We start from the raw sequence: 15,836 nt of genomic DNA on the forward strand, positions 1-15,836 counted from the left end.
GCAGGCGGGACACAGCTCAGGGAGCTCCAGAAGCTGATTCTGCCCCACCCTCAGAGCTGCCTCACAGCCTGACCTTCAGAGAAGCCCCCTAACCCAGAGCTCGCCCTGGTCACCCAGAGCTCGCCCTGGTCACCCAGCCCCTCCACGGTGTGGTGTGACACAAATACAGGACGATAGGCCCAAAAGGGGAAGTGCTTCCACTAGCGAAGTTTGGCCCAGTAGCTGGTTAATGAGGAAGTTTCAAGGTGGCTGAGCTACGCTAAGGGGACCCTCGAGCAGGACAATTAAACAAAGAAAGCCATGAGCAACATGAAAGGGAACCCCACCACTGCACCCGTCAGCTCTCACTGAGACAAACCGAAGGGCCACGGCACACAGTCCGATGACACGAAGCCAGCACGGGCTCGCAAGGTCTCAGGGTCTGCAGGATTTTAGTCCTGGTTGACACTCTGAGCCACAGGCAAGAAAGGCACTTCACTGGAGGCATCTTTGCCTTCTCTGTCCCTTTTTTCTTTCTAAAACCTTGAGATGGATGCACCAAGCCAGTGTAAAAAATCTGTTTTCCTCTCATTTGTTTCTTCCTTTGGAAGGAAAACAAAATTATCATGAAAGTCTCTAACATTTTACAATATATCATAATTTTCAAAGTGCATTCATTCAATTCTCATGGAATTTCATTCATTCATCCATTCAATATGTGTGTAATGCTGAGATCCAGATACTAGTCTAAGTACTAGGGATACAGCAGGGCAGCGGTCCCCAACCTTTTTGGCACCAGGGACTGGCTTCGTGGAAGACAATTTTTCCACGGATGGTGGAGTGTGGGGTGATGGCTCAGGCGGTAACGCGAGCGATGGGGAGTGACTGTAAATACAGATGAAGCTTCGCTTGCTCGCCTGCCGCTCACCTCCTGCTGTGTGGCCCGGTTCCTAACAGGCTGCAGACCAGGGGTTGGCTGGGGACCCCTGCAGCAGTGAACAAGGCAGGGCAAAAACTTCTGTACCATTTCACAGAAGAGATGACTGAGGCTCACAGAAGCTAAGTGCTTTGTCCACAGGCACATTCCTAATACGTGCCAGATGGAGAAGTAAATTCAGATCTTCTAAATCTAAAGTCATTTTCCCCCATTACCACTCACCCTTATATATCCCTTCTGCGGGTTTCTAATATATATATATATGCATTATGCTACTGCAGAAAAGCAAAATATTTTTGTGCTTTGGGATTTGGAATTTAAGTATCAGTGGCCAGCTCACATTTCTGACTTCAAACATGGCTCTGTTCACACTGAAGATGCAGAAACTCCCTGAGCGATAAAGCTGGGCTTCTCCTGTGCCCTGGAGTCCCCGGCAGATCCTCTGGGACAGAAAATAGCAGCACAAAGCCTCCTGCTTGGATGAATTTGCTAAACTTTGAACCCATCTGAAAAGGGCCTGGAAGAACCAGTTTCTCTCAACTGCAGGTGTCCCTCTGAATGGTTCATCCATGGGTCATCCCAGCTTGACTGTGAGTCACTTTAATCATATAGTCAAAGCCACATCTGGTGGAGAGCAGAACTTACCCATGAAGGGTGTTTTCATTTACAGGGAAAGAGAACTAGTACTTTTGGAGCATAGGACACCCTGAGGGCTGGATCCAGATACTCTGGGAGGTTTTGCAAAGTCAAAACCGTGGGGTAGGAGAGAGGAAAAAGACAGTGTTGCGAGAATTGGTTATGAAATCAGAGGGAGTGCTATTTTACACAAGGCCCTCAGCTCTGTGTCTGTCTGTGCAGGCTGTGCCCCACACTGTATTTACATAGTAAACTACGGTGTCTACAGCCCATAACATCATCTCCAATAATGAAAAGGTTCCACTTGTCACTAACATTTGAATTAACCAGACAAGACAGTCTCAGCTGATGCAATGTAGCCTCTCGAGCCTAGTACCTGGGAGAAGACGAAGAAAACACACACACACACCACGCCCCTTGCATCTCCCCATTCCCTGCCACTGAAGTGGGTCAAACACCCTCTCTTTCCTAGAACTTCCTCCCTATTTTCTGTTTACCAGGCTAAAGTACACGGCCTAATACAATTAAAGAAATGGGTGGGGAAATAACCTTCTAATATTTAAAATGGAAAATTTTTAATACTCTCCCCCTCTTGGTTTATCCATCCTGTATCTTGAGTATTTGTGTGTTTTCTCAGATGCGGGGGCCTCTCGGTGGCGAAAATAACAAGCCCTAATTCATGATGTCTGCCGATTTCCACGGTGTAAACACGCCCTCTGGGGCCCATTTCAAGCTACCGATGTGATGTCACTGAACACAGGGTTGGGAAGAGATGACATCATCAGCTTCCACAGGCTCCAGCACACCACGAGACTCGGAATTCTACACTGCCTCAAAATGCGAAGCTACCTCTCTGCTCTCTCCCTCTCCAATTCTTCATATCGATGAGCTTTAACAAGTACTGCTTCCACGTAGGAAATAGCCTCCGAAGGTCAGAACCGGTGCACTAAAGCCAATGAGTGTCACTATATGGATGACCAAGGCACCAGCTGACTCAATAGAATATTAATATGATGGAATTTGCCTGCTCAATAAAATGAATTAAAGGTCTTTTGCATCTCCCACCCACTCTCAAACTCTGACTTCTGCATCTGCTTCCAACTCTCAAACTTACATAGTACCTGGTACATATTAGGAGGAAGGGAGGAGAGAAGGGAGGGAAGGAGGAAGAAAAAAAGGGAACGTGAGAACAAGCTATAGCGAGAAAAGGGTCTATAATTAACGCAATGAGCAAAGAGCCAAGAAGTTCTGGAGCAGACAGACCAATAGTCAGATGATGTCCTTTGGTTTCTAACATTAATTAGAAAGATAAATAATAGCCTTCTTTTTTTTTTTTTTTTTTTTTTGCGGTACGCGGGCTTCTTACTGCCATGGCCTCTCCTGTTGCGAAGCACAGGCTCCGGACCCACAGGCTCAGTGGCCATGGCTCATGGGTCCAGCCGCTCTGCGGCATGTGGGATCCTTCCAGACCGGGGCACAAATCCGTGTCCCCTGAACCGGCAGGCAGACCCCCAACCACCGCGCCACCAGGGAAGCCCCCATATAGTCTTCTTTGATCGTAATCTTTTGCAAGTCCACTGCTCTGAAACTATTTCTTGCAAACATCTCTCTAATGTTTTTAGCATTAGCAGAAGCCGGTTAAAATTTACCTAATTTTATTACCTAAAAATAAGGTAGGTAATTACACTTCCTGATGACAAAATACAAAATGTTGAGCATGCCCAATTACAGAGGAACATTGAAATGTTGAATAGGAGAAAAAAAAATCTATGACAGTTCTATAGTCACAGTAGGAAATGTAGCTCATTTAACCAGAGAAGGTAAAAATGAATGTCTTCCGGGAAGTCCTTAATAGCCTTTAAGGTCTTTTCAATTAATTTAACCATGAATAACTTTCTTTTAAAATTACTTGAAATTTTCCATTTTAGATATTAGAAAGCTATGTTCCAGCTCATTTTTAGAATTATATTAGGCCGTGTACTTTACCCCAGGAAACAGAATTGCTTTATCTTCACATCCCGGCAATCACAAAGCCCTGTCTTCTAAGCACAGTTAGAGCAGCTGTCTGAGACATCAGGAACCAAGGGGGTTGCTGTGGTCATTCTTCAATTCAACCTGCTCCTTCAAAGGCTCCTGTTCCCTGAAGAACAATGTCTAAATACCTCGGCAGTGTGTTCCAGACAGACTCTAAATGCCTACATGTACCCCTGCGGGCCAGCACAAAGTGCTCACAAAAGCCACCAGCAAGCGAGGTGAGAGTCCACAAGGGGAAGTCAGACACCAGGGAGAGGAAAGACAAGCCCCAGATCTGATGCATCAAAAAGGGGGTGGGAGTGGGGCCATGGAACCAAGCGTTCAGTACTGGAAGATAAAATCAAGAGAAAGCAGAGTGGGGCCATGGAACCAAGCGTTCAGGACTGGAAGATAAAATCAAGAGAAAGCAGCTGGAATCAAACAGAGGCGTGTCCTGAGAGGTTGCCTGGAATACTGCCCAGCGGGCAAGGCTCGCTGTCAGAGGCCAGCAGAGGTCCCATGTTGGGCTTGTGTACTGGGGGTGGGGGTGGGGGCGGGTGGAGGAGGGATGGAAACATAAACTACAAGAGGATGCACAGCTGCAATGTGTGCCATTCTGTCTCATGCCTCTCTGCCTTTGCATATGCTGTTCCCTCTACCCAGAATGTCATTCCTGCTTTTAGCACCTAATAAACCTCTCTTCCTACAACCCCCAGTGCTCAAGAGTTCTTCCTCTGTGGTTTCCCCCTTCATTGTCTCCTTCATGCCACCTCTTATTTTATGCACACTTTGTCTCTAGTACCCAACAAGCATAAGATTTGGTACACAGCAGGTGCCTAATAAGTGCTTGTTGAATGAATAATGAATGAATGAAAAACTAAGGATAGCTTATACTGAATTTAATAGGTCTTGTTAGAAAGATCTATTGATGTTGGCAGTAGTGAGGTCTAAGGGTCAGGAAAAGTACTTGGCTTCTCCCCTGAGTCATCAAAACAGTCCCTAACTGGACACTGCCATTGCCTTGTATTCCTGAAACAATAAGGGGAGAGTAAACACTTTCAGCTGGAAAGGGAATGAAATCAAACAGCTACAGATTCCCTGGTAGCAGAGTCAAAGGTTTGATACCCGATACTCAAATGATGATGGTTTTCAGCCAATGGAGCACATGAAAAATACCAAAGAACCTACTGGAATGGGCAGTCTTCTAGACCTCTCCAGGCTGAGGATCAGACTCACCAGACAGATTCCTAAGCCCACCGTAAAGATTCTGATACAATAGGTTTAGGTCAAGGCATCTGTATTTTTCAAAAACTCCCCTAAGTGATTCTGATAATTTAGGAATCACTGGATGGTTGTGACTAAGGCACTGATGACATGACTTGTGGTGTGCGTGACTAAAAGTTACCAAGGAGAAGGGCTGCTGTCTACCTGGTAGATCAGAGATAGTCTTAATAAATAATAGTTAAACCTACTATGCATTTACTTGGATTATCTCATTTAATCCTCCCAAAAAGCATATAACAGTAGAGGCTGGTATTGTGTCCATTGTACAGGACAGACACAAGCTTGGAGAGTTTAAGAGACTTACCAGTTACTAAGCAACAGAGGTGGAATTCAACTCCTGGCAGTTTATTCTAGACGCCGTGTTCTTAAACACTGTGCAGTGCAAGCCCTTTGCTGAAGTGTGTGGGCAGAAAGCAATACCCTAAAACACAATGTCTTAGAGAAGAGGCCAGTGCACTTGAAGTGGCTTCAATGTGCATTGCCTCTGGACCATTCTGTCCCCTAACTCATAGGAACTGGTGGTTTTGATCAATCTTGGGCATTCCTGTATCTTTCTGTCTCACTGGGTCTTACTTATCTTTGCATCCCTCAAATACAGCACAATGCCTGGCCCATAATATATATTAATAAATGTTTGTTGAATTAAAAACAATTTGCTTCCGTGATTGTGATGAACGCTATGTGACAAAAGCCAAGAACTTCCCTTCATCACAGCTCTTTGTGCTGCACTGGCCATGGTGAGAGGACTAAAAAATGTGACTCAGCTATACAGCAGGAGGTGCAGGAACTCAGTGTGTGATTACTGGGTGAGCTCTCAAGGGAAGCACACGCTTGCCACCTGTGTGACTGTGTCTCAGACAAACCTGGAAGGATCTGGGGTCCCAGTGAAGTAGTGAATGCATGGCGAGCTTCTGTTCTGAGGCAGGACAGACACTACACTGGCTGTGGTAAGGAAAGACTCGGAGTCTATACAGACGCCACTGGCTTTGTCCCGTAAGACGTCAATCATAGTCTGCACAGTGATGCTTTCTGTAAAGAAAAGAGAGAGAGAGGAGGCAAGCTGTAACCAAAATCCATCAGTCCTTTCCCTTTTTAGTAACAGAACCCCTGAAGTTACATCTGGGAACAGAACTGCCCAAGTAGGGACTATATTTCCCAGCTTCCCTTGTGGCTAGATGTGGTCACATGATAGCTCCTGAGCAACGGGAGGTGAGCAGGAATTATGTGTGCAACTTCCCCATTACATCCATAAAAAGGAATGTTTGCCCTTCACTTTTTTCCCTCCCTTCCTGCTGGCTGGGAGATGCCAGTGAGTGGACCACAAAAGGAAGTCATGTGTTGAGGCAGAATAACCCACCCACCCTGGACTGTCCATATACATCTGGACTGTAACATGGGAGAGTAATAAATTTCCATTTTCTTTAAGCCACATTACTCTGGGGTCTCTGTGTTACAGCACTTAGCAATTCCTCAACTAGTACAGTATGCAACAGAATGATATTCATAAGAAAGCATGTAATCTATGCAGTGCACCAAGCAAGCTCTCTGGTACAATCTTGCTGGTTAGAGTCAATACTATATTTGGAGAATGACCTCCCTGCAGTGGGAAATATACACAGAGAAGTATTTAGAATATTTAGAGCCATGAGGACTATTGGCTCTGACTTCAGATAAACAGACTAACAAATCTTTTACTACACAGGATCCTGGTTCTACGTTTTCTCCCTGTTTATAATTCTTTGAAACACTATTTTTTCAGTGTTCACAAAGGTCAAATCAGAGCATCACATAGAGAAAAGGTGCCTTAAACTTCACTACCACGACTCACATCCTCTTTGTAAATCTCTGTGAGTAACATATCACACCTAAAAATATTAACAGTAAGTCCTTCTGTTCTTCAACTATCCAGGGTCCAAACTTCCTCACTGTTTCATAAATGAGTTTACTGATTTAAGCCAGCATCCAACAGGTTGATAATGTCTCTTAAAACTCTTTTAGTCACTGCGTCTCATTTTTCCCCCTTGCATTTTATTTGTTGGGCCATTTCTCCTGAGTTTCTCACACTCTGGACTTTGCAAGACGGACTTTGCAGATGGTGTTTTGAATATTTTCCTCCATCCTCTGTATTTCTGATAAACTAGTAGCTAGATCCAGAAGCTTCATCAGGTTTACGTTTGATATTTTGGCAGGACTACCTTACAACTGGTATTATATGCTTTTACCAAGCTAGGTTTTTTAAGTTAAAAACTTTTAGGGTTTTTTATAAAGTTCCCATTTGTAAATGGATACTTTCTTACCTTCCTACCCAGAATATATTAATTAAGTTCTATAGCAGAAGTCCTAAAGCGTTCTTCTAGATTGAGTCAGCCAACTTTTTCTTAAAGAACCAGATAGGAAATATGTTAAGCTTATGGGCCCTATAATCTCTGCCATAACTTACCTGTCGCAACTGCTCAACTCTGCCATGTAGCATGGAAGTAGCCATAAGCAATAGGTAAATAAATGGGTGTGGCTGTGTTCTAATGAAATTGTATTTACAAAACAGGCAGCAGCCAACAAGTTATAGTTTGCCAACTCCTGTTCTAAATGACCAACGGTAAATATAAAATGTGGCCACTGTGTTTATGTGGAAGGGTTTTCCACTCATGCATAAAAGTAACAAGCTATCCAGTCACCCACATTTACCTAAACATGGATTCTGACTAAGTCAATACTGGGTGGAAGATACAGGGTTCATGAAAGGAATTCAGTTCAACAATCTGACTCAACAAATGTTCATGGAACAAAGGACTATAACAAGCCTTACAACGGGATCCTAAGATGAGTAAAAGACAACACCCCTGATGTCAAGACTCAGCAGGCTAACGGGAGAGGAAAATACATGAAGAAGATAAGTCAAATATACAAATGCTGAGGTATAAGCAAGGCTGGAATAAGTATCAAAAAGACAAGCATAATGACATCAGCATTTAAGGGAGAAACAGGAAAAGGAAACATCCATGATGGGAAGGCATCATGTAAAAATAAATGCAAGTTGTCATCCTGCCTGCACAGCAAGGACTTTAGCACAAGTCGGTCTCTATATACAAGGTCTCTTCTCTATTCTTCCTCTCTGCTCATTCTCCTAAGTTCAAACAAGGTCTCTGAAATAGCTGCAAGACAAAGGGTATGAGAGGGAGAATTGTAAGGGATACACTAACTCACCTTCTTGCTTTTCTAAGCTGTCTTTGCCTGCACAGCAGGCTAGATGGTCATCAGCTGGAGAAAAAACTTCAGAAAAATTGAACTCGTCCTCTCCCGTCCACCAGCCTTGACTCTGAGCATAGCTCCTGAGTTCAGGATGCTCTGCGTCGATCTTAGTCGTGAGCGAAAGCTGATTGCAAATGCACTTGACTCCCTCTGTAGAGAGTGCAAATCCCAGTTATTTAGAAATAGACTTACAAAGACTTAATCAAGAAATGGAAATTTACAGGGCATCTCTCCCCTGCAACTTGACTCTAAGTATAGGGAGGAATGGATTCTGTTTCTGAAGAGAGAAACAGATGATCCTTGGTTCTCTTTTAAGGTTTCCCAGGAGGTGTGACCACTCCTGACACATTTTATCACATTTTCAATGAGCAACAGTCACTTGATCTGGCGAAGTAAACCCCAAGCATTTACGACTCACGAGAAAAGTGAAAGGTTCTTTGAAAGAGGCGCTGTGCTACTAACAAGACTCATGAACGTCGCAGCTCCAGAGATTCCTCCTCCCCAATTTACTCTGACTCCACCTGAAGGAACAGTTTATACTACTGCCCTCTGCTCAAATATATATATAGTTTTTTTAAAAATAAAATAAAATATGATACTTCTTCATTCAAATTTTTTTCAGGTCCCAACATTTAGAAAAACACAGTAGCCCTGATAATGAATTGTTTTATTTATTTATTTATTAATTTAGGCCACACTGCACGGCTTATGGGATCTTAGTTCCCCGACCAGGGATTGAACCCGGGCCCCTGGCAGTGAGAGCACAGAGTCCTAACCACTGGACTACCAGGGAATTCCCGATAACGAATTGTTTTAAATTAATGGAATATGAGTGCAAATATACATGTGTCTGGGTGCATGTGTGTGCACACGGGTGTGCATGAGGTTGAGAAAAATCTCTGGGACTCTGTTTCTGTAACTAAGAATTGGGACCTGCCCCCCAGGCAAACAGTCAATATGAAATGTCAGGTGTGTGCTTCCCAAGCATTGACATCCTTCACTCCAGGCTCAGGAAACTCCCGTTCCTCTCTAGAAGCAGAAGCCCAGAAATGAGAGGCACTCCAGAGCCTACACATGAAGCACAGAGGGTCTGCAACAGCAGCATGACTTCTCTAAGTCCAGGCACCGTGGCCTCAGCTTTTCCTGTCCTCAAAACTCTCCACCGGCCACCCCACTCACCTGTGATTCTCTCCGCAGCCCAGTACCTCCCCACGGTCTCCAGCACCCAGGCTTCCTCACTGTCCACGATCAGATATGCACTTTGGAAGCTGTGGTAGGAGTTTGCATCTTCGTAATAATTCCCGCCTTGGCCATGTTCTTCCAACAAGGCGACGATGACATCTAAGGCTTCTTTAGCTGTTGCCCCTCTCTCTAAACCAAGCCTGAAGTAAGAAAACCAGAAGCATACCTCTGTCATTCCTCACCGCCTCATTATCAGCATAGGAACCAAAGGCTGGGATGGGGCTGCGTTATGAAGAACGCCAACGTGTGTAACTATGTTAAGAACTCAAGCCAATACGCAAACAGATAAACAGCACTTGAACTCAGACACACAACTGTCACACATTCGGTTCAAAATCATGGGGGTGTTTTCTGTCTTTGGACGCCCCCCTTGCATAGAGAGACAGGAGTCAGGAGCCCAGTGGCTTCTCCCTCTTGAAAGGAAGCTTAGCCACCTCTCTTTCTCTTTTCTAATTCTGACTCCCCTGGAGCTGGTCAGCTCAGTTGCAGCCCTTAGCAAGACCCCCTCTCTGTGGCTTGTTCTCCCTCCTGCCTCTGGGCAAAAGGAAACCTCTGCCCAGTCCAGCCTTGACCTCTATTATTCTACACCAGATGCTTTGATTAGTAATAAAAGTGCTCCACAGCCAGCCATTGTCCCCTGTGCATATGATTCACTCACCATCTCATTAGCAATGGGCGGCTGGTTCATACATGATCAGTCCTTTCTCTACATATTCTCCTCCTACGTGTCAGCACACCTCTACTGGTGTGGCTTACAGCTTCAGTCATCCAAAAGGACATATTTCTTTCAAAGTGAAACAGCAGTCCCCTCCCAGCCCTTCCAATTAATGGACCCCTTAAAGCAGGCACAGAGACTGCCCTCTGTGTGACCCTGAGCAAGTTCCATAATATACTTGAACTTCAGTTTTATGTCACCTGTAAAATAAATACCCACATCACTGAGTACTATGAGGATGGGTTTTATGAGACAATGAACATGAAAATACATGGCTCTAGGGCCCAGCACCAAGTATGTGATCAGTAAGTTTCCAGACATAGCCACACTGTGGCAGAAAAACAAATGACTCAGACATAAAGGGACCTCAGTTCTAATTCTGGTTCTGCTATCCACCGGGGGTAAACTTTCCGAACCTTGATTTTCTCATCTGTAAAGTGAAAACAGTACTACTTCCCTCTCAGGCTGATTTGAAAGCAGATGGCATGTAATGGGTGCTCGGTAAATGTCTATTTATTCATCTCTTCATTCAACTTGTAATTCTGGTGGCAGAAGCACAGAACAGAGCAATGAGCCTGCTAAGATGATAGCAGAGGCCAGTCCTGGGTGAGTTCTCAACTTGAGATGCAATCATTATTAAAATTCACCCAGCTTGATTCTTCCTGAAGGGACGTTTCACTGTGCTGCCGGATAATGCAACTCTGTGCTCTGGTCTTATCTTTGCAAGAGGCTTATTTTCATAGGTAATTGTATATCAATTCATTTGGCGTTTCTCAATTTAAGCTTCTTTAGGGAGACTGGTGACAAGGCAATGCTTTGAGAAGCTGAAGCCTGAGACTTCATGGGAGTGATAAAAGAATAAACTCGTTAGAAGATGGAATTAGTGGACTCTTCTGTTGGTCAGTGCCATCTTCTCCAAAAATGAGTAGAGGAAATAAGTGCTCACCTTACCTTGAGGATCCAGAGCAAACAAGTGTGCTGTGAGTACCTCTCACAGCCCAGAGCTGGGCACACAGGAGGGGCCCTGCTTTCCACAGGTCTCTGGTGGCCCCTGGTTACACCGTCTTATGTACGTATTCCAGGGAGAACCCTGTGCCCAGGGCCTTTGCAGGGCCCCAACTTATCCATGCAAATGTGTGCTAGGAGCCTGTGAATACCCAGCCAGGGCAATAGTGCCACCTCTGGAAGCTGTGACTTCTCTTGTGCAGTTTCTAACTTACTCTCCTGCTGTTCTGCCTGTTTGGGTCCCACGCTGAGATTCCAACACACGTGCCCTCCCAGACTGGCTTTGATGCCCTCTGCACGGCATCTGCAGGGGCGCCTCAGCGCGCATCCACAGACACGATTCTGATTATACCCCTCATGCCAGGACCATGGGGAGAAGATACACCTTTGTCCCACCTGACCATTCCCTTGTGGTCTCTCTGCCATGGGCTGAGAACAGGACAACTGCCAGAGCTGTGAATGACAGTGGGTCACACCCTCTCCGCCTGAGACTCAGAGGTACAAATGCACCAGGCCATGGTGATCCAGGCCACGAGTCTCCCAACACTGAGGCCTGTTTTAAGATTTTCATGACAGTTTCCCCTCCTAGATGAGGCAGATTCATCTGATGCAAAATGAGAACAGAGCCTTGCTGGCCCCCATGCCTACTTTCACTTCGGGTGCTACACCTCATTATGCGCTTGACTGGAGCAGGAAAAGGAATGAAATTAACTGGGCCAATGTTAGAGTCTGCTCTGACATCAACCTTCAGTGAAATTCAAATCCTTCCGAGTATGTGCTTGGTCCGGGTTTTTCTGGATCTTGGAGTTAGATGCTCCCAAATTCAGATCCTTATCTTTTATGGGAAATCCTGGAGAAAATCCCTCTTTGGGGCCCATGACCTTTTCACTGGTATGTCAAGCTCACTATGCCCATTCCTGAAAGGTTAGCACAGCTCAGTAAGGAAGATGAGCACCGTGTGCACTCCCCTAATGCAAGCCCTCGTGTTTAGAAACTCGGCTTGCTTGTCTTTTTGACACCTATGTCTCCATTAATTAGGGAGACCCCTGTGCCTCTGAATCCCAATTAGGTAAAACTAAGTTATAACTAGATTTACCTTGGGTGTATAATCACTGCCCTGGGGAAAGTCATAAAAACAGTCAACTCCCCTCCCCTTTTAGGGATGAGCTTGGTGTTCCTATAGGGATGTAGAAGCAAATAATCTTCCTTCTACCCTGCAAATCCAGGGGTCTGCAAGGCCCCTTTTGGTTCATGATTTTTTGGACATCGAACGATTCCCAGCCTCTAGCCAGAGGATAGAAGCAGGAGGGGAAAAAGTAGATGCTAAGGGCTGTACTGATTTGGAAGAAGGATGTGGGAAACCTTTTGACTAACCTCCATCTCTTGATATCCAGAGCTTCCTGGCTCCTGGAAAGGAGAAGTAACCTGCGATCTAGTACAGACAGGGGTCGCCTCCCTGAGGGGAGCGGGCCCCGGTACACCAGGCTCTGTCAAAGCCTCGGGCAAGTCCCTTAACCTCAATTTCCTGTCTACCAAACAGAAGTAATCAGACCCACTTCACTGGATTGCTGTCAAAGTTAAATGAAATATTCTATGCAAAACGCATCATACAATAGTGTTCGCGAAATAGTAACGCTAATCCACAGGTTCTTTCCTCCTACAGACACTGGCTGGGCCCCCTTTCAGGTCACCTGTGGGTCCTCACACTCCCCACAACCTAAAGACAACTCTTGGCCCTTTCCAGTGATTACACTGGCCTCTTTTCAAGGACTTTTGTGTCTTTTTATATGCTGAGGGTCTGATGGAAAGTGTCCAGAATTATAAGATGCTCTAAAATATTGGGATGGACTGGGTTTTACTGACAAAGTTAAACCCAGACGGAGCAGCAGAAGTCAGTCTACAGAAAAAGAAGAGAATAGAGCAGTCATGCAAAGGGAAGAAGAGGCGTGAAACACTGAATGAATGCAGTGACGCACTGGGGCCAGCTGTGCCAGCTCGGAGCAGACTGTTCTATATCAAGAATTTCGATCTAGTTGTTAAACCATTGGTAGCCTGAAATCAGTCATCGTGGGAGTATTTACACCACGGAAACTGGAAAAGGCTACAAATCAGAGCTTCCCCCCACCATCCCACCCCAGTCTGGTTATTAAACATTTACCAGAATGCCACTGATGAATGAGTTCTAAGAGCTTTCTAGTTCTCATCCAAGAGGCCAAGATGCATTATTGTGAGAGACAGACTGGTTATTAAACATTTACCAGAATGCCACTGATGAATGAGTTCTAAGAGCTTTCTAGTCCTCATCCAAGAGGCCAAGATGCATTATCGTGAGAGACAGACCTTGGATTGTAAGAGAGCCCTGACCTCCAGAAAATAAATTCCCATTTTTTAGGCTAGCTCCATTCAGCTTCTTTTTACTTGGTACCAACCTCCTGAAACATGCAGAAATGGAGTATATGTGTTTATGTGCCTCTTCCCTGGAGAAAGGGATTCGTTGACACAGGGATCAGTGGATCGAAAGTAGATGTGACTTAACATCATAAACATAAACTGAAAATGAAGTTTAAAAACAGTATTGCCTAATGCTTGAATTCCCACAGCAAACCTCTAGGAAACACATACAAATTATACTTTTATCTGAAACTCAGTGCCCAATAAAGTGCTACCAACGTTCACTTAACATCCCTTTGGACTGAGGCTGGATTTGATGTGCTGTTGGAAAGCACAAAAGATCAGAATCCATAGAGGGGCAGCTGGCCCTATATAATCTTTTAATAATCAACCCCAGGTCTAGCAAGCACTAGAAATAGAGTGTAAAATGCAAAGAGCTTGCTCTCCCAGGAGTGGTCCAGGAAAGAATTGGCATCCAAGCACAGCAGACAAGCACAGACAGAGGAAGTAGTGACTCCTCCAACAGCAATACCTTGGAGATACTGAGCCCAAATTGAGAGAACACAGCTCACGGACTGAAATTTTCCTCTAGCGCCCCAGTTCTCAAGGCTTCATGTGTATCGGAAGCACCGGGAGGGCGCGTTCAAGCACGGATTGCTGGTCCCACCCCCCAGAGTTGCTGATTTAAGAGGTCTGTGGTGGGGACCCAGAATCTACATTTCAAACAACTTTCCAGGTGATGCCAGAGCTACTGGGTCACCGACCACACTTTGAAACCCACTGCTCTGGAATCTTGCTACTCAAACAGTGCTCTGTGGTGCTTCAGCACCCATACCTGGGAGCCTCTGAGACATTGATCTAGGAGGCCTTCTGGCTCAGGGGTCACTCTTAGCATTCGGTTAGTATGAACTGGCCCCTCACTATCCGACTGGGCTTGGCTGAACTGATCATAGCTTGTATAAAGCTGAGACCCTGAACTCACAAAGAGCCACTCAAGGTGCAGACACCTGCGGCAGGGTCCTCTTCACATAGCTGCTTTTTTATTGTCATAACTGGACATGGGTGGCCAGGGAAGGAGTTAAAGTTAAATGACTATGGTTAAATTCACCCTATAATCTACTCCTGACACTTGTTAGTGTCCAGACCTTGGTAACGATCACAACCCCAATTATGTGCCAAGTATATCTTCTCGGTCTACATCCCGCAGTGTTGTACACCCAGGTCACAGGTATCTTCTTCTCGAAGCATTCCTAAACCGACTCAGTCCATTATCATCTCTGAACAACCAGGGGTGTTTGCTGAGGGCCTGGGATTCTGTGCCATTCATGTGGCTACAAATCTCAGATTGCCTGAGACACACCTCTCCTTCTGTCATCTTAAATTGGTCTTCAAATCTTGCATTGCTCAATTATCTGTCTTCTCCCTGCAACCAGACTAAAACCTCTTTGAAGTTCTTGAGCTTCTTCATGTGCCCACAGAGTCTAGCACAAAGCATATATTCAGTAACTCTCATTGTCTTATAGGTTGATGAACTTGAGAAGATACATCAGAGGCTTTGAAGAAATTTTTTTTAAAAATTCTTTTCTGTCATCCCTTAGAAATCAGCCGTTTAAATGGTAGTTTTTGCCAGTTCTATAAATCCCCTGCCATAAAGTCAATGATAACTCAAAATGCAAGGTTATGAATAAGGCATAAAAGGGACATTATTTTTCATTGTTAACTTCATTTTTAGGATTTCTATTAAGCACGGAGGTAAAAATACTGGGACCGCTGTCAAAACATAAGCTCAACACTTGTTGTTATTCTATCCATTTCATTCTGTTGATCAAGAGAAAACTGATTATAAATATAAGGCTTTTCCCTCCTTTTCTCCAGCTCAGGGAGCCTGCTCCTTCTGAGTTTATAACAACCAGGAAGCGTAAGGAAGGGTGAGGAAGGTATAAAGGCAATATGGCATCAAAGGGGTGTCACAAGCAGACCTGTCCATCCGCTGGAAGAAGCTGTGGGCCACGGAGGTCTCTGTGTAGATGTGCAATGTCTCCCTACAAAACCTACAAGATGTAAAAACCTCTATTCCTTTTTATAGGATGTTACATGTGGGAAGCTCTCTGGAGGTCACCCAAGCTAGGCCTCACATCGGACAAGTGACAAGTATCCACACTGAAGACCAAGACCTCCAGCTCCCAGCCCAGTCGTCTTTCAAGCAGGCCATTACTCTATTGCATTTCAGTATTTCAGAAAAAAGGAAGCCATTTCAGAACGCTGTTTCTTTCCCACCCACCGTCCACTTTAGTCATTCTTTCCAAACTCAGTCGTTGGTCAGCCACTACGTGCCAGGCACACAACCCCTAGTGCTTGTGACGCAGTAGTGAACAAGCCGACAGA

At 45.0% G+C, this 15,836-nt stretch overlaps 1 protein-coding gene across 1 annotated transcript in view; it reads right to left on the bottom strand.

The window, feature by feature from the left end:
- The window catches only part of SCRN1 (secernin 1), a 58,559-nt gene that overhangs the window by 10,140 nt on the left and 32,583 nt on the right, over window positions 1–15,836 (bottom strand). The window contains exons 4-6 of the mRNA XM_081243513.1: window positions 9,278–9,480; window positions 8,054–8,248; window positions 5,713–5,878 (exon numbers count right to left, since the gene is read on the bottom strand). Of these exons, the coding sequence (XP_081099639.1) occupies window positions 5,713–5,878; window positions 8,054–8,248; window positions 9,278–9,480 (564 nt within the window). The remainder of the gene's footprint in view (window positions 1–5,712; window positions 5,879–8,053; window positions 8,249–9,277; window positions 9,481–15,836) is intronic.

Source organism: Mesoplodon bidens (assembly GCF_964165515.1).
Source record: "Mesoplodon bidens genome assembly, chromosome: 9".
NCBI lineage: Eukaryota > Metazoa > Chordata > Mammalia > Artiodactyla > Ziphiidae > Mesoplodon > Mesoplodon bidens.